Genomic DNA, 25,143 nt, shown 5'->3' on the forward strand with positions numbered 1-25,143 from the left:
CGCATCGCCGCCGCCGACCCGCGCAGGACCTCCACCGGCTCTTGGCCGTTGCAGACGAGGACGGGTGGCACGCGATGGCACCTGGACGACGCCCGCCCGCTCGCATTTGGCGCCTGGCTTGGGCGATCCGACCCAGGACGGGCTGGGCGGGCAGGCAGGCGGTCCAGGCAGGCGGTCCAGGCAGGCGGTCCAGGCAGGCGGTCCAGGCAGGACTCGAGGGCGTAACAACCTCTACAACGTACCTACTGCTAGTTAACGGGCCGGACGCCCAGGGCGGGTCGGTCGGTTGAGCTTGTTGGGTGGGAGCTGACGCGCAGCCCGCCCCCGACATGTGATTGTCTCCTCCTCCTCTCCGTACCGCGTCGTGTCTGCAGCGTCTGCTGCTTCCATGGCTGGCTCCGACTGCCACCGTCACTCACCACTGTCAGCCAGCCAGCCGGCCGCCGCGCGCTGTCCAACGACCGAGCGGCCAAGCCATCTGCAGCCTCCGTCCAGCTTCACACCATCTCGACACACTTGCCTTGCCATGAGCCCAGCGAGAGGGGGTTGGATGAGCGACTCTCCGCTGTCCGTCTGCCACCTCCCGCCTCCGTCCCCTCCCTGCCGTTGTCCATTCTTCTCATCTTCCTTCTCGTAAATACTTCCTGCGTTCCGCCGCCTTGGGGGCCTAAACATCAACGACCGCCACCTCCGTCCGTTCAACGGGCTGGCCCCGCCTTGTCGACAGACGTGTCGCCAACAGTCGCCAGCAGTGTTCAGAGAGTGAGAGAGTGAGAGACAGACAGACGGAGAGGAGAGAGAGGAAGAGAGTGAGAGAGAAAGAGAGGGAGACGACAATGGCCCTGCTCAACCCCGTCTACGCCTTCATGGTGCCGTTCCTCTTCATCGTCACCGCCCCCCTCGCCCTCTTCGCCGGCATCACAACCACCCTCGCCTTCTCCGTCCTCATCCTGCGCGTCCTCATTGTCTATCTCGACATCGCACTGTCTCTGGTCCCGTCTTACTTCAAGAGGCACCAGCACCATCCTCACCCCCGCCACGACGGCGCCGCCGCCCCCCGAGGCGTCTCTCCCGCGGCCACGAGCAGCAGCGCCCACAGTGTCGCCGACTACGCCAGCCCGCCTACGCCCACCCAGCAGCAGGTCCCCTTGTTCAGGAGAAGGCGCCGTCGGCCCAGCAGCGCCACCAGCATCGTGTCCGCGGGCTCGAGCACCCCGTCTGGCAACGTGGACGCGGGCCTGGGGCTCGTGCCCAGCGTCGGCGCTGAGCGCGACTTTGAGGGCATCGGCGGCTGGCGCTCCGGCAAGGACGGCGATGACGACGACGACAATGCCTGGACCACCATCAACTCGCGCTTCGAGTTCCCCTACGCCCGCAGTCATCACAACCGCACCCCGTCCGGCGGTGCGTGGCCGCCAACCCCCGGCGACAGCGGCGTTCTCATGATGAAGTCGCGGCGCAGCGGCAGCCCCGACTCGCGCCACTCGAGCAAAGGCCCGGCCTCTCCCAACAGCTCGCGCGCGCGCACGCCGTCTGCATCTCGCGTGGCAACCGCCATCACCATGGGTCACGGCGACAGCTACTTCCCCCTGGCCATGTCGCCGGCTGCCTCCAAAAAGGTGCCGGGACAGCCCGCCTGATTGGCCGGATTCCGCGATGCAACGTCTTTCGTCTCGCGACATGACATGGCATGATATGACGTGTAATGATGTGTATAGTATCAGAGTCTCCTTTTGCTTGCATCTGGTCATGCCCGCCGCTGTTGGTGGCATGATGGGACCGGCGACCGTGACGAAAATCGCGAGAGAAGAAAACGCAACCTTTGTGGTTCGGCGTGACATGTCACAAAGTTGAAACCCACTTCTCGAGGCGGCGACTCTCGCCTGTCAGCGCTGCCACAATTCAATTTCATTATTCATTGCCGACGGCGTTGCGTCGATGGATGACACAGATGCACGCTCCCTTAACGCCTGGTATCTGTAAGAAAGTATACCAATAAACGCCCCCCCTTCTCTCCAGGGCCTGTTCCGTCGCCATCGCTCCGAAGCGTGAGTACCGGGCAGCCCTCTCAAGGGCGTATCACAGGGTCTGCCAAAAATAGTTTGCGTAAAAGAAGCGCGAGAACTTCTTGTCCATATTGACGACGTGGACATCCCCCTTGCGGTCGTTTCGGACGACGGCCCGCGACCACTCGCCGTCGCGACCGTCGCGCTCAATGTCGATGCCCAGGCTGCGATAGACCTTGAGGCGCAGCAGCACCTCGTCGTCGACGGGGTCCCTCCCCCGGCGGCTGCCGTCGGCGGCGGAGGCCCTGCCGCTGCCGAGGTCGCCCTCGACGCCCTGCAGGTCGAGCTCCTGGAGGCGGGCGGCGAGGTCGGCGGCGCGAGAGGCGAGGCGCTCGGCCTCGACCTCGGCGTCGGAGGCGGCCTTTGCGGTGCGGAATTTGCGCGTGTCGAGCGTGGCGATGTGCGAGGCGTGGTCCGCGGGCGACGAGTGCGCGGCGGCCACGTCGTCGTGCTGCGAGGCGAGCGTCGCCAGCTGCCGCGAGAGCTTGCGCAGCGCGGCCTCGGCGTCGCGCACCCGCAAGTCGCGCGCCTGCTGGAGCGTCGACAGCGACTCGGTGACGCGCGCGACGGCGAGCTTGTCCGGCTGGATGTTGAAGTTGTTTATGGTGTGGTGGATGAGCTGCGCGCGCCAGTCCATGGTCAGTCCAGCTTCTCTCCGACTCCTTTGTTTTATCCGCAATGCATTATGTTCTCTCAAAAGCCGGGGGGAAAGACAAAGAGACACTCACAGTTGCGGGGTCCTCGGCGAGCAACATGATGGCGGTTTTGGTTGCCGAGGATGGTCGGGGCTCCTCTTGCTGAAAAGTGCCTGCTTACGTGCCTTTTTTGCTCGACGCGTGCTCGTACTAAATTGTGTGTCTGGGTCTGCGATGTGTACACGTAGATGGACGTAGATGCTTAAGCGGCGTTGTTGGGTTGCACGTCGTTGCAACGCCTCTTCCGTCGTCGTGGGCAAATTTGGCTCAGCCAAGTCGGATGCAGCAGCATCATCAGCACAACGAGACGCGATGCCGCTCTCCAAAACAGTAGCGTCGTCCACCGTCGTCGGGTCGCGTCGCCGGGACGACCAATCCCTCCCCACGCGGCTCCACGGGTTGTGGGACCCACAGAGGCTGACTACGCAAGTCGGCAAGGCACTTGCCCCTCCCTCTCCTCTGAGACCCCCGGGGTTTCGCCGGCGTTCGGGACGCCGCCCCCACCGCCGTCTGCTTGCTTGCCCGCCCTACGCGCACCACCAGCGTCATCATCCGCCACAATCACGCGCCACACCGTCCACCACAGGAACCGCCGAGGTTAGGTCAAGGTGCCCAGCAGCAGCAGCAGCAGCAGCAGCTCCGCCAGCACTGAGACTGCCGCCCATTGCGTCAAGGCTCACTCACCACCACCCACCATCCTCCCATCCATCCACCTCAACCGCCGACCAGGTCACAGCATCTACTACACACCTACGAAGTACACAGCTCCTATATTCGGCGCCCGAGCACCCGGCCGACGCTCGTCTACGACACCGAGAACCATACACCAACAGCAGCTAGACCCCCCCCCCTCCCCCGCCTCGCGACGCCTTTGCGAGAGCGCAGTTGTCCGTGCGAAGCTCCTCGCCGCGGCCCGAAAGGTCCCCGAGTCAACATCGAAGCTGAATCAACCTTCTAGACCACTATCCTCCACTCTTCCAGTCCGACCGCCGCAGCCATGGTCGCGGAACTGCCATGTTAGTCCCCATGCTCGTCGGTCTCCGTTGAAGGAACATTCAAGCTGTACGACTGCTGACTCTATATCGTATAGACGCGCTCGACGCGGAGACGTATGTCCTCCTCGCAACTCATCCATCCGTCCGTCCACACTCGAGCTGACATTCCCGTCCCCAACACAGGCCGCTAAACGCCTCAGAGCTTAACGTCCTGCGTGCTCAGTATGAAAAGGAAGGCGATATGGTCGGCGTCCAAACAAAGTTCAACTATGCCTGGGTAACGCTCCCTCACCCGTTCTCAAGCACACCGAACCTCTCCACATCCGCCTCCTCCCCGACCCCTAAACTTCACTCGCCTCGGTCCTCGCCATGTGTCTCCGTGTAAGAGCTGCTAACGCGCGAGGCCCCCCTTCTCCTCCAAAACAGGGACTCGTAAAATCCAATAGCCGCCACGATCAGCAGCTCGGCGTCCGTCTCCTCTCTGACATCTTCCGCCTCTCCCCCGAGCGCCGCCGTGAGTGCCTCTACTACCTTGCTCTCGGCAACTACAAGCTCGGCAACTACGGCGAGGCCCGCCGTTACAACGACCTCCTCCTCGACCGCGAGCCCGCCAATCTCCAGGCTTCGGACCTGCGACAGCTCATTGACGCAAAGGTCGCCAAGGAGGGGCTTATGGGCGTCGCCATCCTGAGCGGTGTCGGCATCGCCGCTGGCGTCGTCGGTGCTTTCCTCTTTAAGAACGCCCGGAGGAGGTAGGCGGAGGACTCTTGGTCTGGATGAGAGGAATACTTTGGGCTGAAATCATTTACCCACGAGTAGGGCGGAGTGAACAATGCCACCACGGCACACAAAGGTCACGCCTCCAACCCATCAGGGCCTGCTCGCATCCAAACGAAGACCCCGCGCAGGCCACTGTACTACTACTGCTGCTGCTGCTACACATACATACACGACACGAATCTCAAGGAAGCGTCCCCTCATTAAGCGTCCACCACATCTGCGTTCCATAATCTCGTCTCTCTACGCAAGAATTAATAAACACATTTGTCGCCAGCAGTGGCACGCACGGTCAAGCCTGGCAATGTGCTCGATGCGTACACATTGCCTCATCTCTCACGTACGGACATGCACTCTACAAGGTCCAGCGGCCGTAAGGAAAACATCAAATCAAACTAGCTAAGAGACGACAAACGAGCCTAGACGACGATTTCGTGTGTCGAGACGACCAAAAAACCTGTCCCAGTCACACGGGGTTAAAATACAACAGTTGCTGTTCAGTCCCCGCAGCCAGCCAACCATCCATCTGCTCCCGTCTAGTTCAAATCCGCAGCCAGTGCTCCATCCAGTCTTGTGAAGGGGTATCCCATCGGCATGCCGGGCGAAAAAGACATCGAAGCGCAGGCGTCTGTCTGACAACCCTGGCGGGCGTAGATTAAAAGAGGAATCCGTAAGAGTGTGCAAGGTGCCACTCGGGACACGGGGCGTCGCATAGAAAATGGCCCATCGAAAGTCGATGGCAGCCGTCCCGACAACGTTGCAGCCGCGCTTTTCGCACGGATGGAATATGAGGTGGTGCCTCACATGATTCCGTGAGGAGTGACAGCTGGATCTCCCGGCCCAATGCTCCATGCTCCCATGCCCACTTCATGCTTGATCTGCCACTTCCTCGCGTTGCATGACCGTGTTCTCATGACGTTTTGCGGGATCGTCTGTGCTGGGACAAGGCCTTGGCTACCGGGCAATTACGTGGGAGATGTATGGATTAAAAAAAGGTGAAAAGGTGTGACAAGAAGGCGAGAAAAAGCGAGAACCGAAGGAAAGTGGAAGGCGTCGAGCTGCTGGTGTATGGGGCGTCACAGATACGCAGACGTTATCGTAGAGAAGTGTCGAGCAGGGTGTCGAAGGGCTAGCATGTCGCAGCTGGCCTTTTATCGCAACGAGAAGCCCTTGCGCTTGCCTTCCTTCTCTAGCGGCCGCCCGCTCTCGATGCGCTGCTTCTTGTCCTCGAGCTCCATGCGCTGGCGATCGAGCTGCTCCTTCATTTCCCGGTGTCGGGCGTAAAGCTCCTCTTCGGATTGCTTGAGCTTGCTCTCCTTCTCGGCAACCTTCTGCTGAAAGACCATTTTCATCTCCGCCTCCATCTTGGCGAGCTTCTGCTCGTGGAGAGCGCGCTCCTCCTCCTGCTTGACCGCGGGATTGACCTCCTTGAAGACGCTGGGGTCTTGCGAGACACCCATGGCGATCAGCTTGTCGGTACGGTAGTTCTCGTAGAGCAGATTGTTGGTATGCTCCTTGAGTTCTTCCATGTGAGTGCGGATGAGCATCTGGCGCAGCTTGACAAAGTCGCAGTGCTCCTCGTTGTCGACCTCGATGATGCCCCATGGATACTCACGCCCACGAACTTGGCGTCCGTCGGCCGTCTTGATCTCATTGGTGGCGCCGACAACGGCGAAGGGGACCTTGGACATGATCTCATTGTTCTCCGCAATAGTCTCCTCGTCGTCAAGCTCATATCGAGGACCTTCGAAGATCTGAATGCCGTGATACTTAATGTCGGACAGGATCTGGAGCCCGTCAGTAAAAACAGAGAAACGAGATATCTCAATTGGTATCGTTCACTCACTCTGGCCTTGAAGTTCGCAATTTCCTCGTCCGTAAGAGTATCAGACTTAGCAATGACAGGAATAAGGTTGACCTTGGTGTGCAGTCGTCGCATGACCTCGATGTCAAGTGGCTTGAGAGAATGGCCCGTGGGCTGGATGAAGAAGACACAGGCGTGAATCCTGTTGTCAACAATGTTCATCCGGTTGACCTTGTTCTCGGCATCGAGGTAGGCATCGAAGCGCTGCTCAATGTTGTCGACAATGGGACGCCAGGACTCGTCGTTGTTGACAAAATCGCCGAAGCCAGGGGTGTCGACAACGGTCAAACGAAGGCGCACGCCAGCCTCCTCGATGTCGGCGCTGATGGACTGAATGGTGACCGTCTTGGGAATGATGTCAAGGCTAGGGCCCTTGCGCTCCTTGGGCGGGTATAGAGAGGTGTTGAAGAGCGTGTTGACGAGCGTCGACTTTCCGAGACCAGATTCGCCTGGCCAGCCTTTTTAGCGATAGTCCTCAATGAAGCTGAAGCCTGACACTTACCGACGACCATGACATTAAAGTTGAAGCCTTTGCGGACGCTCTTGCGGTGCCACTGGTTGGGCAGGTTGGCAAAGCCGACGTAACCAGTTAGCTTTCGGCGGACGATGTTCCGGTTATCCGGGACGGGTGCGGCCTGAGAGGGGACTAAGGGAACATGGTTAGAAGGCGATGTTCCATCATCAATAGTCAGTCCATCAGGCTTGCCATTGACAGGCGAGGCAGATGCCGCCGCCTGAGGAGCGTCAGATCCGTTCGAAGCTATACCAGCAAAAAGTTAGCTAGAGTTTGACGACAAACGTGAAGCTGTGCAGTATCTATATTCCCGGACGGACGCGAAGAGAGTGTGCTAACGAGGCATGTCCTTCATATGGCCTTGGTCGGCGCCTTTGGAGACGACATCGGTATGGTTCTTCGATTCGTCCGAGTCAGACTTGAGAACATCCGGTAGTGGTCCCGTGTAAAGCTCGTCAAACGACATTGGGTTCCAGGGTCCGACATTAGGGGGGTCATCGACATCAAGCATGCTGCGGTAGTGGTGTATGGTGCTCTGGGCAGAAGTGCCATTCGACGGCGCAAGAGACAGTTGGCTGGCATTTGTTGAGTGCCCTGCCGGCATGCTGCTAGCGGTTGCGGTCGGCCGCGGATTGGATGCCGCACGCTCTGACATGTTTATTGGCGGCAACAAAGGTTATATGAACCGTCAAATGGACAGTGTTTCCGAGCGTTCCACGGATGCCAGGTTGTAACACAGCTCCTACAGCTGATTGATGTGAAACAACGTGTAGGAGAGGACTTGGTTGAGCGAGATGGATGGTTTCGAGGGCCAACAGGGGCAATCCAAAAAGCTAAATGGCGGAGAACGAACGTCGTCTGGGTGTCGAACCGTAGCATGGTGGGAACGAAGCAAGGTCGTCCTTCTCGACGAAGATGATTGTCGATTCGGCCTCAAAGGCCACGGTTCCTGCCACCGCAACCACGGCCAAGGAGAGTGCTGCACGTCCCATACCTCCCAGCTTTGACCACGCGCTCTCTCGCTATCCGGGGAACTTGGGTATGTCGCACAAGAACGGAAAGAGTATCTTACCCATATCGATGTGTAAAGAGCGTTCGACTGGTCCTTGAAAGAATGGAGTTCGGGGACGGGCGGGATCTGGTCGAGCAGGGTCAGCAATGGTTTTGAGAGGAGGGTAGCTGCAATGATGTCGCGAAGATAGGTGGTGGGAGCGAAGCACGGCGCGCAACGACGCAAGAGAGATGGAGTAGCCGACAAGGGTATCTCGAGGAGGACTGGGCGGAACATCCGTCACCAATGCCAGCTACATTCTGATTTCGCTGCAGCGAGTGGTGGTGGTGATGGCCGCGGATGCGGGAGTAAGGGGGCAGGGCTAGTGCACGAACCTAAAGGGGGAAACTCCAGGAGAACCCGACAGCTAACGAAGGACGCGTGTCAGAGGATTCGAAGAAGGGCTCACGGGCGAAGCAGGTGGCCACGAATCGTCGACAAAGGATGCCTCGGCGGCGTCGCTGGCGTTGTCGACGAGAGGAAGTAGCAATGGTGATTGATTTGGGGGGGGACGAAGTGGAAGTGAAGTCAAGGTCAAGATCGAGACGAGGGACGAGGGACAGTGGGAAGGGGAAATTTGGGGGGAGGGGGGCGTGCGCCGTGCGGGATCTGGGGCGAAAGGGGGGCGCGGCGAGATGGAGGCTTCCAGTTTGGTGCGCTGGCCGTCCAGAGGCGAGTACCTACCTGCACCCACTCACTGTATGTAACACTTGAAGGTACTACAGGTGGGAGGGGCCTGGTCACCAGTCGACCCGAACCCCGTTTGCTGGGCAGGGCAGCACCATTGCGGGTATTCGTACCTCCTTAGGCATGTAGTTTGACGCCTTCAAACTCACACAAACGGTACACTCGGGTCCGGACATGAAGGCCGCAGTCTCCTTCCCAGCCAGCCATTCCGATTCCTGGCTTGGTGCCGGCCAGCTCGTATGAGCATCGAGCAGGCAACATGGCCGTCGGGTGCCTTCAGTGGAAGCCTCAGTGGAGGCCAGCCAACCTGGGCGGCGCCCGCAGCCTTGGGCGCGCCTCGTCGAGTCCTCCAGGCCTGTCCCATCGGCAACACTGGCGCTCCATAATAAGGACAAGGCCAGTGTGCCTGGCTGGCCCCTGGCGGCCACCTCGACGGGATGCTCACCTCATCTGAGCAGGTTTCCTGACGGGCAGGGCAGCGCCTTGCACACCTCACATCCCCCCCGAATATCGCTCCTGGGCCGCAGCAGCAGGCGCTGGCCTGGCCGCACGGATTGGTCCTGCCATCTGGCCTCGCGGGCGCAACTTGTCCACCTCGCCTGCCAGGCCAGGCCAGGCTGGCCCCGGGCTCCTGCAGTCCCGCACTTTTGTAGGTACAGTATAGGTAGGTACCTTATCAGGTTGTCCATTGTGCGCAGGGTACCTACGTGCTACGGGAGAGCACACGGCAGGCCAGCGAGCGAGGTCTTTGGCGTAGGAGGAAAGGGGGTTCGTGGCCGCCCTAGCACCTTCGCGGACTAGTGGCGACAAGGGTAGTGGCTGCGCTGGAGAGTTGGAGGTTCAACCCAACGGCAGGGACACTGAGCGGAGCTTCGTGATTGGGCGCGGGCCCTGGGCTGCTCCAACCCGAGACCCTGGGGGGGTGGGAGGTTTCTCAGTGGCCTGCTCTGTGGGGAGAGGCCGTCTGGGAGATGAAGGGTTCAGGGGGGGTTGGGCAGGCAGTTAGTTCTGCTGCAGCCACCGAGCTCGCAGACTTGCCGGACTTTTGGTGTGCATCCACTGAGATCCCACTCGCATCAAGAACGTCACCAGACGCGTTTCGCCTTGTGGACGACACGGTTCGGTACGTCTCTGTACATGCCCACAGCCGGTGCTTCATTCGTGTTTCCGCGCGCGCGACGGGAAACGCCACAGATGAATCAATCTCGCGTCGTCGCTCGTCGGCGGAATACTGCGTGAAACGTGGCGCGTGGGGCCTTCCCGTCGGCAGTCCGTTCCGCACATGTACGCACGTAGGCACAATGCGACGCTTGGGTTGCTTGCCCACCCAGAGCAGAGGGCGAGCTCTGCTGTGCCGTCTCATTCTATTTTAGCCTTGGTTGGCATGCCTTGTCTTGAGTGCTTCCTATCTGACTGAAACCGGCGAGAGTCGGGACAGGCAAACACCAAGGCGGAGAGGGCAACGATGACGACGATGGCGACGAGGTTGTGCAGGCACGTTGGAGCAGATGGGGAGCAACACGGAGCGTGTGGGCGCGCCGGCTTCGCACAAGATGTCTGAGTCTGAGGTTCTTGCTACCCCCATCTTTCTGGCGACGTGCGTCTACCCAAAAAAAAGGGTGCACTCGGTTCTTCTTCCTTCTCGTCGCCCGCGCCAGTCTCAGTTGCTCATCGTCCGCCATGCCGCCAGTAGTCCAATTCAAACTCAATCCTCGACGAGGCATGTCTCTTGCTAGCAGAGCACAGGTTGGCAAATCAATGGACAATTGCGCTGTTCTGCTGAAAAGCAAGCAAAGCCGCCGCGCCGCCCAAGAGAGAAAAAAAAGGAGAGAAGCCAGGCGTTTATAGGACCCCAAATCAAACTCGACGACTGCCTCCGGGGAACCTAGCAAAGACCCTGGTTCTTTGGCGGCATTGCTTTTGGCAGCCTCGAACGGATCGTCCACGAGCGGCGTCGGCAATTTTCGCACCCTCTATTTGTTTCCTTTTGGTTCATTTTTTTTCCTTGCTTGTCCTTTCTTTGTGGGCAATTTTGGGTGATCGTCCCAGGAAACACCCCGCCTTGATCCCTGAGACACATGAGATGACGCCTCGATAGCCCCTGCTTGTGGTGCACGGGCGCGTGTCATCCCGGTTACCGAGGCTGGGCCACATCAATCCACCGCATTCTGGGTGCCGCATCTGGGGCGAGCGCGTTGATTCCACCGCTCACTCGCTTGGACAGTATGTACGTTGGTCCGCCGTCGCGCTGCGCCCCTCCCGCGAATGATCCGTGGCACCATGATGAGCATACCTAATGGTGGACTTCGCACATACTTTTGCTGCATGCACGATATTCTCTGTCTGCTGCGCGTTGGCCGCCCCGGTGGTGCAGCCACTTGGGCATCGACGTCCAAACAGAGTAGTACACCGCTTCGCACGCGTTGGTCCATGTCTCGTGACGCGCTGCCAGCTCGACTTCGATTTGATGCCGTGGGCCAGCTCGCATGCGCTTCCGCGTAGTAACTTAGTAGATGCTGCTGTACGACGCCGCTCGTGTTCTGCTCCAGTCCCGCATGCATGTTACGAGGTACAGTACGTTAGTACTTAGTATTGTGGTTCTTCTTTCGGCAGCGACGCACTTGCGCAGCAACCCATGCTGCTCGACACGCTTCGTACTCGGCAAGATGTGGTGCGTGCTTGAATGCCACTCATAGTTGTCATGCGCGTCCCGGGCTGGTTGTGCGCGACGAGGGGATCTATCGCATCTCACGTCCAGCTGAGCCTCACTCCGCCCAGCTGGACATGACTACGAAGTACCGAGGGACATGATGCATGGGAGGTCGCCGCTGCAGGTAATATCAATGTCCCGTGTCTGCCCGTCGTATCACGAGCAATGGCCCTGAAACTGGTTTCCAGACTGGCCTGTGAGGTACGTGCAGGGTAGGCCGCCCAGAATGGGCTATTCGCACGAGAAAAGTATATTGCCTCTCGATTACGGAGAATTAGAGTGTTGAGTTTCTATGACGAGCATTTTCCTTATCCATACACACGGAGCGGCGGGAGACATCTGGTATAGTCAATCTCCGCTACTCTTCTACAAAGCCACATCTCACTTAATTTACAACACCGTGACTGCCCAAAATCCTTCCAAATGCATCCACGAGCATGTAGTCGGTACATGCCAGAAGTCTCACTAGGCAGCCGTCTTGCCGCCCAGAGGAGAGACGCTGACCTGTTGGCCAGCGAAGAACCTCTTAGATTCAAGACACCTCTCACTCGTACATCCTGGGCAGCGTAGACCCATCTGCTGAGAGCAGGCCACTCCGGTCTCGAGATGCGCTTTCGCGATGTCGGCTAGGGCATTGATGAAGACGGGGCTGCCGTTGAGGCTCTCAACCCGCTTCACTGTGTCCGTGTGCCCGCTCTCGCCGATGACCTCCTCGTCCAACTCGTACAGAGTCTCAATGTGATCAGACGTGAAAGCGATGGGGATGAGAACGAGGTCCTTCTGGCCCTTGGCCGTGTACTCTTCCACAGTGGTTGCCGTCTGCGGCCCGAGCCACGCAGATGGCCCCACTTGCGACTGCCAGCACAGGCGGTATGGATTGGAGAACTTAAGGCGCTGCATCACGGCGTACACGGTGGCGGCAACTTCAGCTGGATACGGATCACCTGTGGGGTTGTGAGTGAGGAAACTGCGCAGGGCGGGTAGGGTGACGAACCTCGGTTGACCACAGACATGGGCAGGCTGTGCGCTGAGAACAGCAGCACGACGTCTTTACGTCTCTCTTCCGGGTATTCCGCCAGCTTAGCCTCGACGTTCTGCGCAAACGCCTCAACTAGGCCATGATGAACGGGCCATCTGTCGATGACGCTCCACGTGATACTCCCGTTCCCGTTGTCCGAGGCAGACTTGCCTTCGAGCCTATGGCGCCACTTCCATAACTCATTCAGGCTGCTGCCCGTCGTCGAGCACGAATACTGAGGATACTGCGTGAAGGCGACGGCTCGACCGCCTCTTCCGTTGCCAAAACCGTCCTCCAGAAGTTTCGTGTACATCTCCTCCGTCAAAGGATTTGCGTACCGGAATGCGACATAGGGCTTGTGCGGCGCAGTCTCTGGGGAGATCTTGTCGAGTATCTTGCACATCTCGGCGTTTTGGTATTCGGACCACTTTCGGATTGGAGACCCGCCACCAATGGCCGCGTACTGCTTCTGAATCTTCGGCGTTCGCCTTGCTGATATCAATGGCCCGAGGTATGACTGTAGTCGACCTAGGGGGATGAGATCGCCGTCGGCCTGTAACGCAGACACGTTAGTAAGAGCTTCGGGGGAGCGCGGCTGCTGGTTCATACGAAAAGGCGACTCAGAAAGTCGCCAACCTCGCCAGTCGTCGATGGCCCGCCCATGTTGAGGAAAACCATGGCGGTAGGACCCTTGGAGCCGGTGGCGTCCTGCGTGACGGGAGGCGCGGGAGTCGCGAAACGCCTGCTGTGGGTTTCGGGCCGGGACAGGCTGAGACGTGACGACGTGCTACTTCTCAACGCATCGCGAGCCAAGCGCTGCGTCGGCGTTCTCAGCGCCATTGCGACTGCGACGTATTATTGAAGAAAGAAGCAATGCGGGCAAGGGGTAATATTCTGAAATTCAGTAGGGCGAGGGTAGAGCGGCCGGCTGGTTTAAAAGCGACGGATTTCCTTTCCGCGTGGTTGACGGAACTCCGAGGCGTCGGTAGGCGGCATGGGCGTCAATGCTAAGCCGGCCCGTCGGGGCCATGATGCAATGAGATTCTTTGCTGAGCAGACATTCTGCCAGTTAGCAGAGTACGGCGGCATTCCGTTGAACTAGGTGGAATTTCGGAGTACTTTTCTAAGCGCCGTATCAACTGGCCAATGGCGAGGTGCGTAATCTTCGTCAGCGCCGCACGTGATGTCGCGACAGTTGGCGCGGGTCGTGGCTGCCTGGGGCGCGTTTGCCTGGAGCTGGGGCGGCGTGTGCTCCACCACCCTGGCTGCTTTACGCGCGGATGGCTTGTGATAACGAGCACAGCACCTCCTGACCATTATGTAGCTCTTTCACCATCAGAAATCAATCATCGACAATGGCCGACGGAAATTCAGACTGGAGGCGCGAGGATGATGATGAGGGCGAGCAGGAAATTGACGAAACTGTAAGCGCCATGACGGCAATGCAGGACCGTTTGATGAGCTGACCCGTTTACGCAGAGCTACAAGGCCCAGACGGATGCAATAATCCTCGCCATAGATGTCAGCGAGTCAATGCTGGAGTCACCTCCGGTTTCGGCTTCGAGGAAGGCCGACCGAGACAGCCCGTTGGAGGCGGCCCTGAAGGTCGCCTATCACCTCATGGAGCAGCGCATCATCTCCAATCCCAAGGACATGATGGGCATCCTGTTGTTTGGCACGGAGAAGACCAAGTTTCAGACGGACGGCAACGTTCGGGGAGGGCTAGGCTATCCAAACTGCTATCTGTTCATGGACCTCGATGTGCCCTCTGCAGACGACGTCAAGGCGCTCAAGTCTTTGGTCGAGGAGGGTGAGGATCAGGATGAGGTCCTCATACCTGCTGCAGAGGGAGCCTCAATGTCTAACGTACTGTTTTGCGCAAACCAAATATTCACAACCAAGGCGGCCAACTTTGGTAGCCGCCGCCTGTTCATCATCACGGACAACGACAACCCACACTCGTCTGACAAAGCGGCCGCATCGGCTGCCGCCGTACGGGCCAAAGACTTATACGATCTCGGTGTCACGATTGAACTCTTTCCGATAATCCGTGGGGACGTCACCTTTGATCTAGCCAAGTTCTACGATGTGAGCCTGGTCTTGCCCCCGCATTAAGGTATATCTCTGACAAGGCCTATAGGATATCGTCTACCGCGATGCCTTGGCTGAAGCGAACCTGGGCACCGTCTCTGTTTCCAAGTCTGGGGATGGGTTGAGCCTTCTTGGGTCACTAACATCTAACATAAACTCCAAACAGACACCCAAACGGGCATTATTCTCTAACCTTCCACTGGAGATTGCTCCAGGCCTGCGAATTTCGGTCAAAGGGTACAACGTTCTGCACCGCCAGACTCCGGCTCGGACATGTTACATTTGGCTCGATGGAGACAAACCACAGATTGCGGCCGGCGAGACCACTAGAATTGCTGAGGACACCACGCGGACGGTAGAGAAGAACGAGGTCAAGAAGGCGTACAAATTCGGCGGGGAATATGTCTATTTTTCACCCGAAGAGCAAAAGTCCCTGAGGGACTTTGGCCCGCCTGTGATCCGCATCATTGGCTTCAAACAGCGGCGCCTGCTTCCGTCCTGGGCTGGCGTGAAAAAGTCAACATTCATATACCCCAGCGAGGAAGACTACGTTGGTTCGACGCGTGTCTTTACAGCTTTGTGGCAGAAGCTTCTCAAAGACGACATGGTGGGCTTGGCATGGTGTGTGGTGCGGGCAAACGCACAACCAATGCTCGCGGCCATCGTGCCGTCCAGGGCACCAGTGGATGAGGGATCCGGGACGCCGTACTTGCCAGCCGGGCTCTGGCTATACCCACTCCCATTTGCGGATGACTTGCGGGATGTCAAGCCACCAGAGAGTGTGCAACGGAGCTCAGATGAGCTGCGGTCCAAGGCCAGGGTCGTTGTACAGCAGCTGCAACTGCCCAAGGGCCTCTATAACCCAGCCAAGTATCCCAACCCTGCACTGCAGTGGCATTACCAGATCCTCAAGGCCTTGGCTCTGGAGGAAGAGGTGCCGGACGAGCCAGAAGATGCAACAAAGCCCAAGGGCAAGACAATGAGCAAGCGAGCAGGCGGCTATATGCAAGAATGGCACGAGCTGCTGGAGGAAGAGGTGAAGACGGTGGCGTCGACGAAGGCACTTAAGCGACAGGCTGGGGATGAGGGTGAGGCGGAGCGGCCGGCAAAGCAGAGGAAGACGGCTTCGGAGAAGCCCAATGCGTCGTCGATGACGACGTCACAACTCAAGGCGGTGGTGCAGAGTCAAGGGATCGTGAAGATGACGGTGGCACAGCTGCGGGACGTGGCCGGCGCCAAGGGGCTGAGCACGAGCGGCAAGAAGATGGATCTCGTTGAAAGGATAGAGCAGTGGGTGGAGGAGAACACATAGGGCGCGGGAACGGGCAGGGTTGGCTATACAAGACAAGGGCTAGGCAGGAGGCGAACACAGATATTAGTGTGGTGGTGGTGATGCCGCCTGTGCCGTTTGCTTTGAAACGGCTGTAATACTAAAGTGGCAGGGCGCCGGCCGGCCGGCTGAGACGTGGCAGCTGGCAGGCTCCAAACGTCTGCGTCTGCTTTCCTTGTAACTACCTTGGTGCTTCTCGCAGCGGTGTTGTAAGCTCCTCCTTCTTCAAGCTCCTTCAACAGTTCGTATCGCCACCTGCCCACGGCGATGGGCATGGTTTCCCGTCGCGTTCTGCCCTTTCTTTCCGCAACCCCTGCGCGTCTCTTATTACGCCATCGGTGGCAAGTGCGGCATCAGGATTGAGGTCCTACTGGCGGCAGCATCATCACGATGGCCGAAGCAGCCAAGCAGCTGCTGTCAACACCTCGTGCAGCGAGCGCGGGTGCCCAACTCGCTCTGCCGACACCGTGTGCGACGCCTGCTGTTGGTGGTGCCTGTAGAGGTAATACCAGCAACCCGGCCGCTCAGGGGAGGAGCTGGGGGGCGCTGGACAACAGCAGGCGCACCAAGGCGCCGGCCAGTGGCAACCCCCCGTCGCCAACGCTGGCCGGAGCACCAACCCGCAAATCACTGGCCGCGCGCCGCTACTACCAGCAGCAGCAACAGCAGCAGCAGCAGCAGCAGCTGCTGGAGCTCCACCACGGCCAACAAGAGGAACCACCAGCACGGCGGCGGCGCCGACGACTCCAACAACGGCATCCTCTGCCTCCGCCACGCTCGCCAGCCTCGTCGCCGCAGTCCGCCCGCCGGCACACTGCCGCGCCGCCATCGACTCAACAAGAGCCCGGCGCCCAAGGTTACCTTGTGCGGCTGCTACGCGTGGTCCAATCCGCCCGTGCGGCCGAGCGCGAGCGCGACATGGCCGACTTTCTCGCGGGCTTCAACTTCGGCGCCGATGACGCCCTTCCCGCCGCGCCGTCGGCCTGCAACTCCATCGAGGATCTCCAGCTGCGCCTGCACGACGTCCTCGAGGGCAAGACGACACCGAATCGCGCCGAGCATGTCACCGCCACAGTCGACCTCGGCGCCGGAGCGGAGCTGACGCTCGACATTTCCCACGCTGAGAATGACGCCCTCGAGGGCCTAAGCAATGTCGACCCCTCGCTGGCCGGCCTCATCTCAGGCGGCGCCGTCGGTGACGGACAGCAAGGGGCCTTGAACCGCACCGTGAGGGTGTCCGATGTCATCTCCAACCAGCCCCAGGACTACCCCGTCCTCCAGCGAGCCATCGCCAGGCACATCATCGCCGCCGTAGGCGCCACCGATGGCAGCACATGGGCCATGCGCGAGATGTCCCGCGCCAGTCAAGGGTGGACCTTCACCTACCAGTGCAAGGACTCGGCGCAGCAGTGGCTGCGCCAGAACAAGACCAATTCCAAACATATCATCGCCGAGTACACCAACAAGGAGCCCGACCCGGTCCTCGCCAGCCGACCGGCGTTTGACTGTCGCGGCTCCGTCAGGATATCCTTCTCCCGCGACAACCGCGCCATATCCGTGAGCTACACTCACACGCCGCTGCACAGGACCGTCGCAGAGATTGCCGAGCTCTTCCGCCCACCGCCGCGGGAGACGGCACCCCCCAAGCCAGCCAAGCAAAGGACTCCCAAGAACTCGGGCGCCAGCAAAAAGCGCAACGGACCACGATCGAAAGACGAGACGGGGACACCCAGGAAAAGGAAGAAGAAGAATAACGGCGATGCGCAGGCGGCAACGGGCGCAGATGAGCAACCCCTGGGTGAACTGGCACCGAACGGAGGCGAAGGCTCTGGTGCGAGTGGTCCACAGAATGGCCAGGCCCCAGCAGACTCTACTGCAGCCACGGGATCTTTCCCGATCAATATCACTCCCGAGGAGGCGGCCCGCCGACGCGAGTTCGCCATCCAGTTGCTCAGCGGCTCGGGCGTTGACCCTGACTCGCTCTCCACCGACCAATTCAACATTTTCGCCAACCAGTCTCCCGATCTCCAGAAAGAATCGCTCAACATGCTCGTCAAGTACGGCGCCGAACGGCTTCGCATCGTACACCCTAGTAATAGAGATACACCGACGTCGGCTCCGCCAGACCAGGCCTCTCAGTCTACGCCGTCGGGCCCTACAACGACCAAGGAGTTGGCGCCGCAGTCGCAGGATGAGACCGGCAATGGGCGCAAGCCCCGTAAGCTGGGCAAGTCGCGCAAAGCCTGCTTCCGGTGCAAGGAACGCAAGGTCAAGGTGAGACTGCCGCTTCCCAGCGGAAACATTCCACCTTCCTACGCTAACATGCCCATGTGTATAGTGTCCGCGAGAAAGGCCGTCGTGTGCCGAGTGCGAGGGTGAGCGGCTCGCGTGCGAGTACCCGCCGCAGAAGCCCAGGAAGAAGAAGCCCAAGGACAATGCAAATGCCAAGTCAGAAGCCACGGTCCCGGCTGACTACGATGACGAGAGTGACGATGCGCCGGCGGACGAAGTCGCCGATGCGGAGGATCAAGCCATGGATGACCAAGCCGAGGACGCTGCGGAAGAAGGGGTCAACGATATCGATCAAGACCATGCCGACCAAGTCGAGTACTCGGCCTACCCGCAAGTGCCGGTGTCTGATATGCTCACTCCAAGCGCCGATGCCCAGAGCCAGGGCACACATGGCGCGCCGGCAGGTCCGTACTTCCAGTCGGCGGCCTCTGACCTGGCCTTAGCCATGCCCGATGAGCCTTCAGTCTCTCAGCAGCTCTATCCCACCGGGTCGGGACTGGTCCTGCCGCAGGGGACAATGTACTACCCGCCCCCGATGGAGCCGACAATCGACACGGCGGCGCTGCATGCTAACAACGGTGGCGCGAACCTAACAGTGGCTTCTCCCAAGCAGGCCAAGCAGCAAGCCAGGAACTCGCGTCGAAGCCTGCCGTCTGCCCAGTCCAACCTGCAGGCAGAAAACAGCCCGCCCGTACGCCACAGCACCGCATCTGCGTGGGCGTCTAGTATGGGCCAGGGCACCCACGATCCGGCCGCACAGACGACCGCTCCCTCGATGCCGCAACAACAGCGGGCTGCGTCGGCGCACCGATCCCGTGGCTCGACGTCGAGGATCCCGGCCCACTCTCCTCGCGCGCAGGACGCTGTGGCACTGTCGCAGGCTGCGCTGGAGCAGCAGAGGCAGTCTCCTGTTGCGAACATGGCCATGAAAGCCGAGGCCACCCGGTCGGCGTCTGTCCAGTCGGCGGAGAGGCCCCGCGCCGCGTCCCGACAGACTCAACGAGCGCAAGCCGGCACTCCTCGGGGGGCCAGGCCCGCGACGAGCGCCTTCCAACCCCCTCCGCTGTCTGTGCAACAGCAGCAGCAACCACAGGCACCGGAGCCTGTCGTTAATCACTCGGGAGGCCACCACCGCGCTGACTCGACTAGCAACATGAACAATAACTCGACCGCGTTCCAAAGCTTCGGACGCTACGCGGACAACCAGGTTCGATCCGCGACGGTGGCATCGGCGGAGCGCATCACGTACGAGCCGTACTCGTATCAGCGCACCGCGAGCGCCGCCGCCGCCGCATATCCCACCTACGATTACGCTCATGGTACGACGCAGTCCGCGACAACAGCGGTAGCTACGAGCATGTCGATGGACAACATGCACACGAACCTTGCGACGACATACCCCTCGCACGCTACGAACCCGTCCGCCGCCCTCTCGGCGGCCTCGCGCGCGAGCAACAACGCCTCGCCCAGCGTGGGACGGCCCTCGTACGGCTCGCCGCAGGGGGGTTTCAACGCTCTGCCGGCGGCGTCGCAGCCCACCCGCCAGGGGGCGCGCAGCTCCCTCGGCAAGCAGCACCATCCCCAACAGCAGCAGCAGCAGCAGCAGCAGCAGCAGCCACAGTCTCAGCACAATCAAAGCTGGTACGGCTTTGGAGGCAACAATAGTAGTAGTAACAACAACAACAATCACAACCACGGCGGTGGCGGCGCTAGCAGCAGCAGTAATGATTACAACAACACAACACACCGCGGAGCCCATCGTGGGCAGGAACAACAACAACAACAACAACACCAGCAGCAGCAGCAGCAGCACCAACACCACCACAATCACGCCTACGGCTGGAAGATGACGGATCACTGGGGTAACGTCTCGTGAAGTGGGGGCGTGCGCCATTCTCGGAGAGGCAGAGGCAGAATCACAAAGTGTGGCAGGCGCGTCTCGCGTGTTCCGCGGGCAGTGGTGACGACGGCGGGGTGGTGGGGGAAAGCGAGCGAGAGCGGCGGCGTATGATACCTCACCAGAGACGGAGATTGCTTCTGGCCGGCTACCACAAGCACAGATGACTTTTACGTGCGTGAGTTTGAGGCGTTGGAGGATAAGAACTTGTGGAAGCGTCCCGCTTGGCACGGCACCATGGTTGTGTTGATTGCCCTCGTCCATGATTCATATGGACGGGTAGGGGACTACATACTCAGCAACAACGGCGGGTACTGCGCGAGCACGGAAGCTCTTTGATCGTGCTCCGCGGATGAGCTCTATTCGTCTATTAATGGGCTCTGTTTCCCCAGCTACACTATATACTCCGAAAGACCCATCGAGGTCTCGCAATGTTGAGAGAGGATATTTTTTCAAGAAGCAAACGCTTGCTGAGATGCTAGGGTATCCCAGTTCATTATGCGTACATGATTGTCATGACATGTTGCAGAGGTGCCACTGCCCTACTCCGAGATGGCAAACTTGCTGAGGGCTCGGAGGCGAGCGCCATAGAAGTAGAGCAGCCAGATGCCGACGATGCCGATGACGCTGAGGCCACCCAGCAGGCTGGTGCCGCGGGCGACGCCCAGGTTGCCGAAGAGCGGATGCGCGAACAGCACGCTGCCGCAGGCAAGAGCACTGCGGAAGAAGTCGTTTGCGGCGAAGAGGCTTGCGGCGTACTGGGGGTAACTCAGAGGAACGTAGACAAAGATGCATTGCATGACGACGAAGCAGGTGGCGCCGTAGATGGTGATGCCGATGGTAGGCACGATCCAGTGGATGGATTCGCGAGCTGTCCACGCGAACAGAAAGAGGCCAATGGTAGGACCGAACGAGGCGGGCAACGCCGGAACCAGACGGTTCTCCTGAGCGGGCATGCCAAACTTCATGATGCGCGGGTTCATGTAGTAGTAAAGGTAGCCGACGTAGACAGCGATGCCAATGATGCATGAGACGAGGATGCACAGGAAGACAAGGCCGATCTGGCCGAGGTTCATGTGGTAGTCGACCGGGTAGACGAGAGGGAAGACCTCGAAGACTGGAAATAATTAGTCTCTGCTATACAAAGCGCGCCATGCGGAGAGGCAAACTCACAAGAGTAGTAGATGCCATAGATGATGGCGGTGTAGATCTGGACGAAGAGCACAGCCGGGTCCTTGATGGTGATCTCGAGAGGCTTGATGAGGGCATCGAGCGCGACAGACGACACCTTCATGTGGCGCTGATCAATTTCGCTCTGGGACATGAAACGTTCGTTACCCGTGAGCTTGCGCAAACGTTGAGCTCGGCGAAGAAGAATGGTGGGGGAGCTCGTTTCAGGGAGGGTGATGAACATGGTGATGAAGACGGGAGCGGAGGCCCAGATGGAGATGAAGAGGGACCAGCGCCAGCCCTCGACGGGGACAGCGAATCCAGAGAGGAGCGGGCCAAGAGCCGCTGCGAAGCGATTTCGTTAGCATCAACCCTCGTATGCGAGGTCATCATTTTTCTTGAGGAGACTCACGTCCACAGTAGGCAGCGGAGACCCAGGCAACCATGGCAAAGGGAAGCGCCATGAGGCTGTACATGTCGCCAAGTGAGGCACCACCCGAGGCCAGACACGGCGAGCCAAAGAAGCCTTGGAGGAATCGTAGCACCATGAGCCCGGCGAAGTTGGGAGCAAAGGCGGTTGGGATGGAGAGGATGACGAAGAGGAACATGGTGACAATGTAGACTGGGTTGCGGCCAATGCGAGGAATCTCGCTCAGGGGCGAGAAGATGAGCGGGCCGATGCCATAGCCCAGGACATAGATGGACAAACCGAGTGTAGCCTTGAGCTGGCTGACACCAAACTCCCTCATAACGCCCTCGGAAGAGGATGTGTAAATGGCAGACGTGGTGTATACCACAAATGTATAAAGACAAATGACGAGGCCAATGTATGTGCGCTTCTTGTTGGTCCAGTTGTGGGGGTTCTCGGCATCATCGGTGTAGTACCAGTCGACGAGGATGGCGCCGTCCTTTGTGCGCTGAGGTACAATGGGAACCGACTTGACGCGCTGCACGTCGTGGACTTCGTCGGCTTCGAGGCGTGCCTCGGTGAAGGCTGGCGTCTCGGTAGGTGTCGGCGTGCGGTGGAGATGCGGCGGATTTTGCTGAGCCCCTTCTTGTCTCCGATCTTGTACCTTCTCCGTCTCCGGGTCGACAGCCGTCTCCTTCTCGGGCAGGTTACCCGTGCCGTTGTTGGCGTTGCCGCCGTTGACCGTTGAGGAGGAAGACGACGTTAGCTGGCCTTCATCGACGACGGCATCAGGGTTATCGAGTAGTTGCTGCCAGGGTTCCGGCAGCTTGAAGTCGGCTCTCTCTTCAGGGTATTGGAGGTACTTGTTTTTGGTGAGGAGGCGAATGAGTTGCCCAATGGGGGCATCGCGGATGAGGTCTGCCATGGCTGGTACCTGTCTTGGGAAGCTGCTCAGGTTGGTGGTGATTGCTCTTGGGTTTTGACAGCTGCTGCGTCGGCGCTGAGACAATGCCAAGTTGCCGTTGAAAGGGCAGTGAGATGACTATATGAGTGTTGTGGGTGGTGGTCGAGCTGGATGGGTAGGGTAGTAACTCTGGTCTTTTCCGACAGCTACAGCCGGCTCGATGAAGGAGCTTGGAGCTGCGGCTCGAATTGCTTGCTCTTGTTGTCTGAAGATCGGAAAGGCAAACAACGTAGCCATGGGGTGAGACTTTGCTCTTATATCTCGATGCACCGCGGGTCTCCACGGTGCCTTTTGCCATACATAACGTGCTCCGGGGGCCGCTCACTAATAGCCATGCGCACGTTGAGCGGCATGGGCTTCCATGTCCCGCGTCCGCCATCTACGGCCTGCGCCATGCCAAAAGTCGTCGACTCACACGATGGATGGCAGTGGACCAAAGTGAGTGTGCTGCTAGTGCTCTCGCCTGCGCTAGCTAGCTGCTCTAAAACCGTGGTGCTTAGCGATCGGATCCCGGACTCTGCGGATCTAACAAACGGAGTGCCACGGACTTACGTCGCTAGACGTACTTACGGTCACTTACTTATTTGAAGGGTGCCGACTCGCTGGATTGGCTAGCGGCCGAAGCCTGACATCAGCAAGGATCTTGCGCGTTATGGTAGTTTCTGACATGTGGCGTCTACCCACCACCCACGACGCACGCACTTGCATGATTTGCGTTCGGATCAACCTGGTGGCCCAGATTACCAATGCCGGCGGTCGGCCAGGTGGGAGACCAAACCAAATGCAGGCCGCTCGCTGCTGCTTGGCAGGCCCTGCGGTGCGGTGCGGTGCGGTGCGGTGCAGTGCGTACTTCGTACACCCGCTCGTCAATCGAAATCAGTCATCAAGCCAATCATCAGAGGGCATCATCCATTGCATCATCACCGCGGATGGGCGTTTGCGTGCTCGCTGGCGTGGGTGCCGTATCGTAATGCGTCGTTATCTCGCCGTCGTACCTACTCGGCACGCATTGTCGTGGATCTGCATGGCAAGCTGGAGAATCCCATGGTGCGAGGCTGCATCTTGCCCCACGAGTTGAGGCACGGTCGATGAACGAAGCAAGCGGCTCTGACGATGCGGCAGCACGGGAGAGAGATGGCGGATTCAGAGACGACGAACGGCACAATCGACCGAGAGACAAAGAGACGGTCGCGAGCTTCGACCGCGCGTCAACCCTAAAGAGGAGGGGACCGATCACTGATCTGGTGTTGGCAAACGAGGATAATTACTTCGTAAAAACGGCAAAGTGCTATCCTGCGGCTCCTTCCCAGCGTCCATCTCAATCCCCCGTCCCGTAGCAGACTCGTAAGGCAGGCACTACCCAATCTGCGGGGGTTCTCGCCGCAGCCCTATGAGACGGCTAGCATGAAACGCTGTGCCGTGGACCTGCTGCCTGCCGTGGCACTCGGGTCTCGGGCCCGCCGTGGACATCCATCTCTCCAGAGCTCTTGGTTGACGCACTGGATTACCTAGGTAGGTACTACCACTGCAGTACGTACCTCTACTCAAGCTACAGGGACCTCACCTAATAGGTGGCATTAGTAGGTAGGCCAAGAGACACCCAGCAGTCTGGGCAGGACCGATGACGCCGTCCCTCCTCAATCACTAGCATGGAATTGCTGAATAATAATGCTTCCCAACAAAGCATCCCGTCGCACCCCGTCTCAACAACGCCAGAGCTTGCTTGCTTGCATGCATGCATGGGCCTCGCAAACAGAGACGGGGAAATTCCTTCCCGATGCATGCATGGCCCAGTGTCCCGTCCTCGTCGTCCACGTGCGCTGAACAGAAAAGCGTTGGAAGTGGCGTGCCTCCCGCGGTCGACAAGATGCGAGACGGTCCGGCCTCGCAAACAAAAGATTGATCCACACAGCTCGCTCACTCACGAATCCTTCTTCTCAGCGAGTACAAATACCAGCTAACCAAGTGGTGCATTTGGTGCTTTGTATGTATAGTATACGTACCGGGCAGTCATTAGTGCGCGCAATACCTCCTTTTCCACATCAAAGGGTCATTGTATCCATGAGGACGCCGGCATCAAAGTTTGCGTTTGGTTCGGAATTGACCTCTTTGGGCCGATGACTCTCTCTCGTCTCCGTTTTCTACTACGTACTAGTTAACGTTACTACGTACTCGCTCCACCGTCAGATACCATCCCCCCCTCCTTTCGCCCAGGGCCTCTGAACCCGTGCCTTATTCCACGCCCTGCGTTCAACACGCCTCCGCCGCCGCCGCCGCCTCAGATCAACAAGGCGGCCGGTCCCCCCCTGTCCGGGTGGCTGACGCTGAAGATGCGAGCAAGGCCCCATCCGTCAGTCGGATGCAACACGTAGTACGTAGTACCAGAACGTGAGAAGAGAGCCAGCTTCCACCGCGACGACTTCACACGCACCAGTTCGGTGTTCCGTGGAGAGCTTGCGCCGACTTTTGTCGCGGCGAGGGCGACGAACCAAATGGCCACACACGCACACACATACACACACACACACACACACACACACAGACAAGGCCCCCCCCCCCCCCCTTCCCAAATCTCCATGAAAGACGGCTCCCTCGGACCAGCCGTGAGCTTGT

At 59.3% G+C, this 25,143-nt stretch overlaps 8 protein-coding genes across 10 annotated transcripts; 4 read left to right on the forward strand and 4 right to left on the reverse strand.

Annotated features, from left to right (window-relative positions):
- Positions 1-231: 231 nt before the first annotated feature.
- Positions 232-2,166, forward strand: JDV02_007936 (uncharacterized protein). Its single transcript, XM_047989485.1, has one exon. The coding sequence runs from the start codon at positions 837-839 to the stop codon at positions 1,638-1,640; it is 804 nt and encodes a 267-aa protein (XP_047845487.1). The 5' UTR covers positions 232-836; the 3' UTR covers positions 1,641-2,166.
- spc24 (putative kinetochore protein spc24) lies at positions 1,729-3,099 on the reverse strand. 2 transcript variants are annotated; one of them, XM_047989486.1, is made up of 2 exons: positions 2,795-3,099; positions 1,729-2,685 (listed from the first exon to the last, which is right to left on the reverse strand). In XM_047989486.1, exons 1-2 carry the CDS (start codon positions 2,819-2,821, stop codon positions 2,080-2,082), a joined length of 633 nt encoding a protein of 210 aa, XP_047845488.1. In that variant the 5' UTR covers positions 2,822-3,099; the 3' UTR covers positions 1,729-2,079. The 2 variants fall into 2 exon arrangements, with proteins under 2 accessions (XP_047845488.1, XP_047845489.1); XM_047989487.1 differs by having other exon boundaries at positions 1,729-3,099.
- A 211-nt stretch (positions 3,100-3,310) lies between these two features.
- FIS1 (mitochondrial membrane protein) lies at positions 3,311-4,512 on the forward strand (the record flags this gene model as incomplete). The annotated part of the gene is made up of 3 exons (XM_047989488.1): positions 3,311-3,870; positions 3,940-4,033; positions 4,183-4,512. Exons 2-3 carry the CDS (start codon positions 3,998-4,000, stop codon positions 4,510-4,512), a joined length of 366 nt encoding a protein of 121 aa, XP_047845490.1. The 5' UTR covers positions 3,311-3,870; positions 3,940-3,997.
- Positions 4,513-4,907: 395 nt separating this feature from the next.
- Positions 4,908-8,517, reverse strand: CDC3 (Cell division control protein 3). Its single transcript, XM_047989489.1, has 5 exons — positions 7,984-8,517; positions 7,104-7,157; positions 6,900-7,043; positions 6,380-6,846; positions 4,908-6,320 (listed from the first exon to the last, which is right to left on the reverse strand). The coding sequence occupies exons 1-5, from the start codon at positions 7,985-7,987 to the stop codon at positions 5,685-5,687; spliced, it is 1,305 nt and encodes a 434-aa protein (XP_047845491.1). The 5' UTR covers positions 7,988-8,517; the 3' UTR covers positions 4,908-5,684.
- A 3,078-nt stretch (positions 8,518-11,595) lies between these two features.
- Positions 11,596-13,426, reverse strand: HEM15 (ferrochelatase hem15). Of its 2 annotated transcripts, XM_047989490.1 has the most exons (3): positions 12,987-13,426; positions 12,354-12,930; positions 11,596-12,303 (listed from the first exon to the last, which is right to left on the reverse strand). In XM_047989490.1, exons 1-3 carry the CDS (start codon positions 13,215-13,217, stop codon positions 11,825-11,827), a joined length of 1,287 nt encoding a protein of 428 aa, XP_047845492.1. In that variant the 5' UTR covers positions 13,218-13,426; the 3' UTR covers positions 11,596-11,824. The 2 variants fall into 2 exon arrangements, with proteins under 2 accessions (XP_047845492.1, XP_047845493.1); XM_047989491.1 differs by having other exon boundaries at positions 12,354-13,426.
- A 233-nt stretch (positions 13,427-13,659) lies between these two features.
- On the forward strand, positions 13,660-15,891 carry KU70 (ATP-dependent DNA helicase II subunit 1). The gene is made up of 3 exons (XM_047989492.1): positions 13,660-13,801; positions 13,857-14,465; positions 14,518-15,891. Exons 1-3 carry the CDS (start codon positions 13,733-13,735, stop codon positions 15,778-15,780), a joined length of 1,941 nt encoding a protein of 646 aa, XP_047845494.1. The 5' UTR covers positions 13,660-13,732; the 3' UTR covers positions 15,781-15,891.
- Positions 15,892-16,539: 648 nt separating this feature from the next.
- On the forward strand, positions 16,540-20,471 carry JDV02_007942 (uncharacterized protein). The gene is made up of 2 exons (XM_047989493.1): positions 16,540-18,072; positions 18,137-20,471. The coding sequence occupies exons 1-2, from the start codon at positions 16,717-16,719 to the stop codon at positions 19,964-19,966; spliced, it is 3,186 nt and encodes a 1,061-aa protein (XP_047845495.1). The 5' UTR covers positions 16,540-16,716; the 3' UTR covers positions 19,967-20,471.
- On the reverse strand, positions 20,334-23,776 carry JDV02_007943 (uncharacterized protein). Its single transcript, XM_047989494.1, has 5 exons — positions 23,233-23,776; positions 22,856-23,141; positions 21,570-22,735; positions 21,161-21,502; positions 20,334-21,104 (listed from the first exon to the last, which is right to left on the reverse strand). Exons 3-5 carry the CDS (start codon positions 22,489-22,491, stop codon positions 20,530-20,532), a joined length of 1,839 nt encoding a protein of 612 aa, XP_047845496.1. The 5' UTR covers positions 22,492-22,735; positions 22,856-23,141; positions 23,233-23,776; the 3' UTR covers positions 20,334-20,529.
- Positions 23,777-25,143: the final 1,367 nt, after the last annotated feature.

Source organism: Purpureocillium takamizusanense, chromosome 7 (assembly GCF_022605165.1).
Source record: "Purpureocillium takamizusanense chromosome 7, complete sequence".
In the NCBI taxonomy this organism is placed as follows: domain Eukaryota; kingdom Fungi; phylum Ascomycota; class Sordariomycetes; order Hypocreales; family Ophiocordycipitaceae; genus Purpureocillium; species Purpureocillium takamizusanense.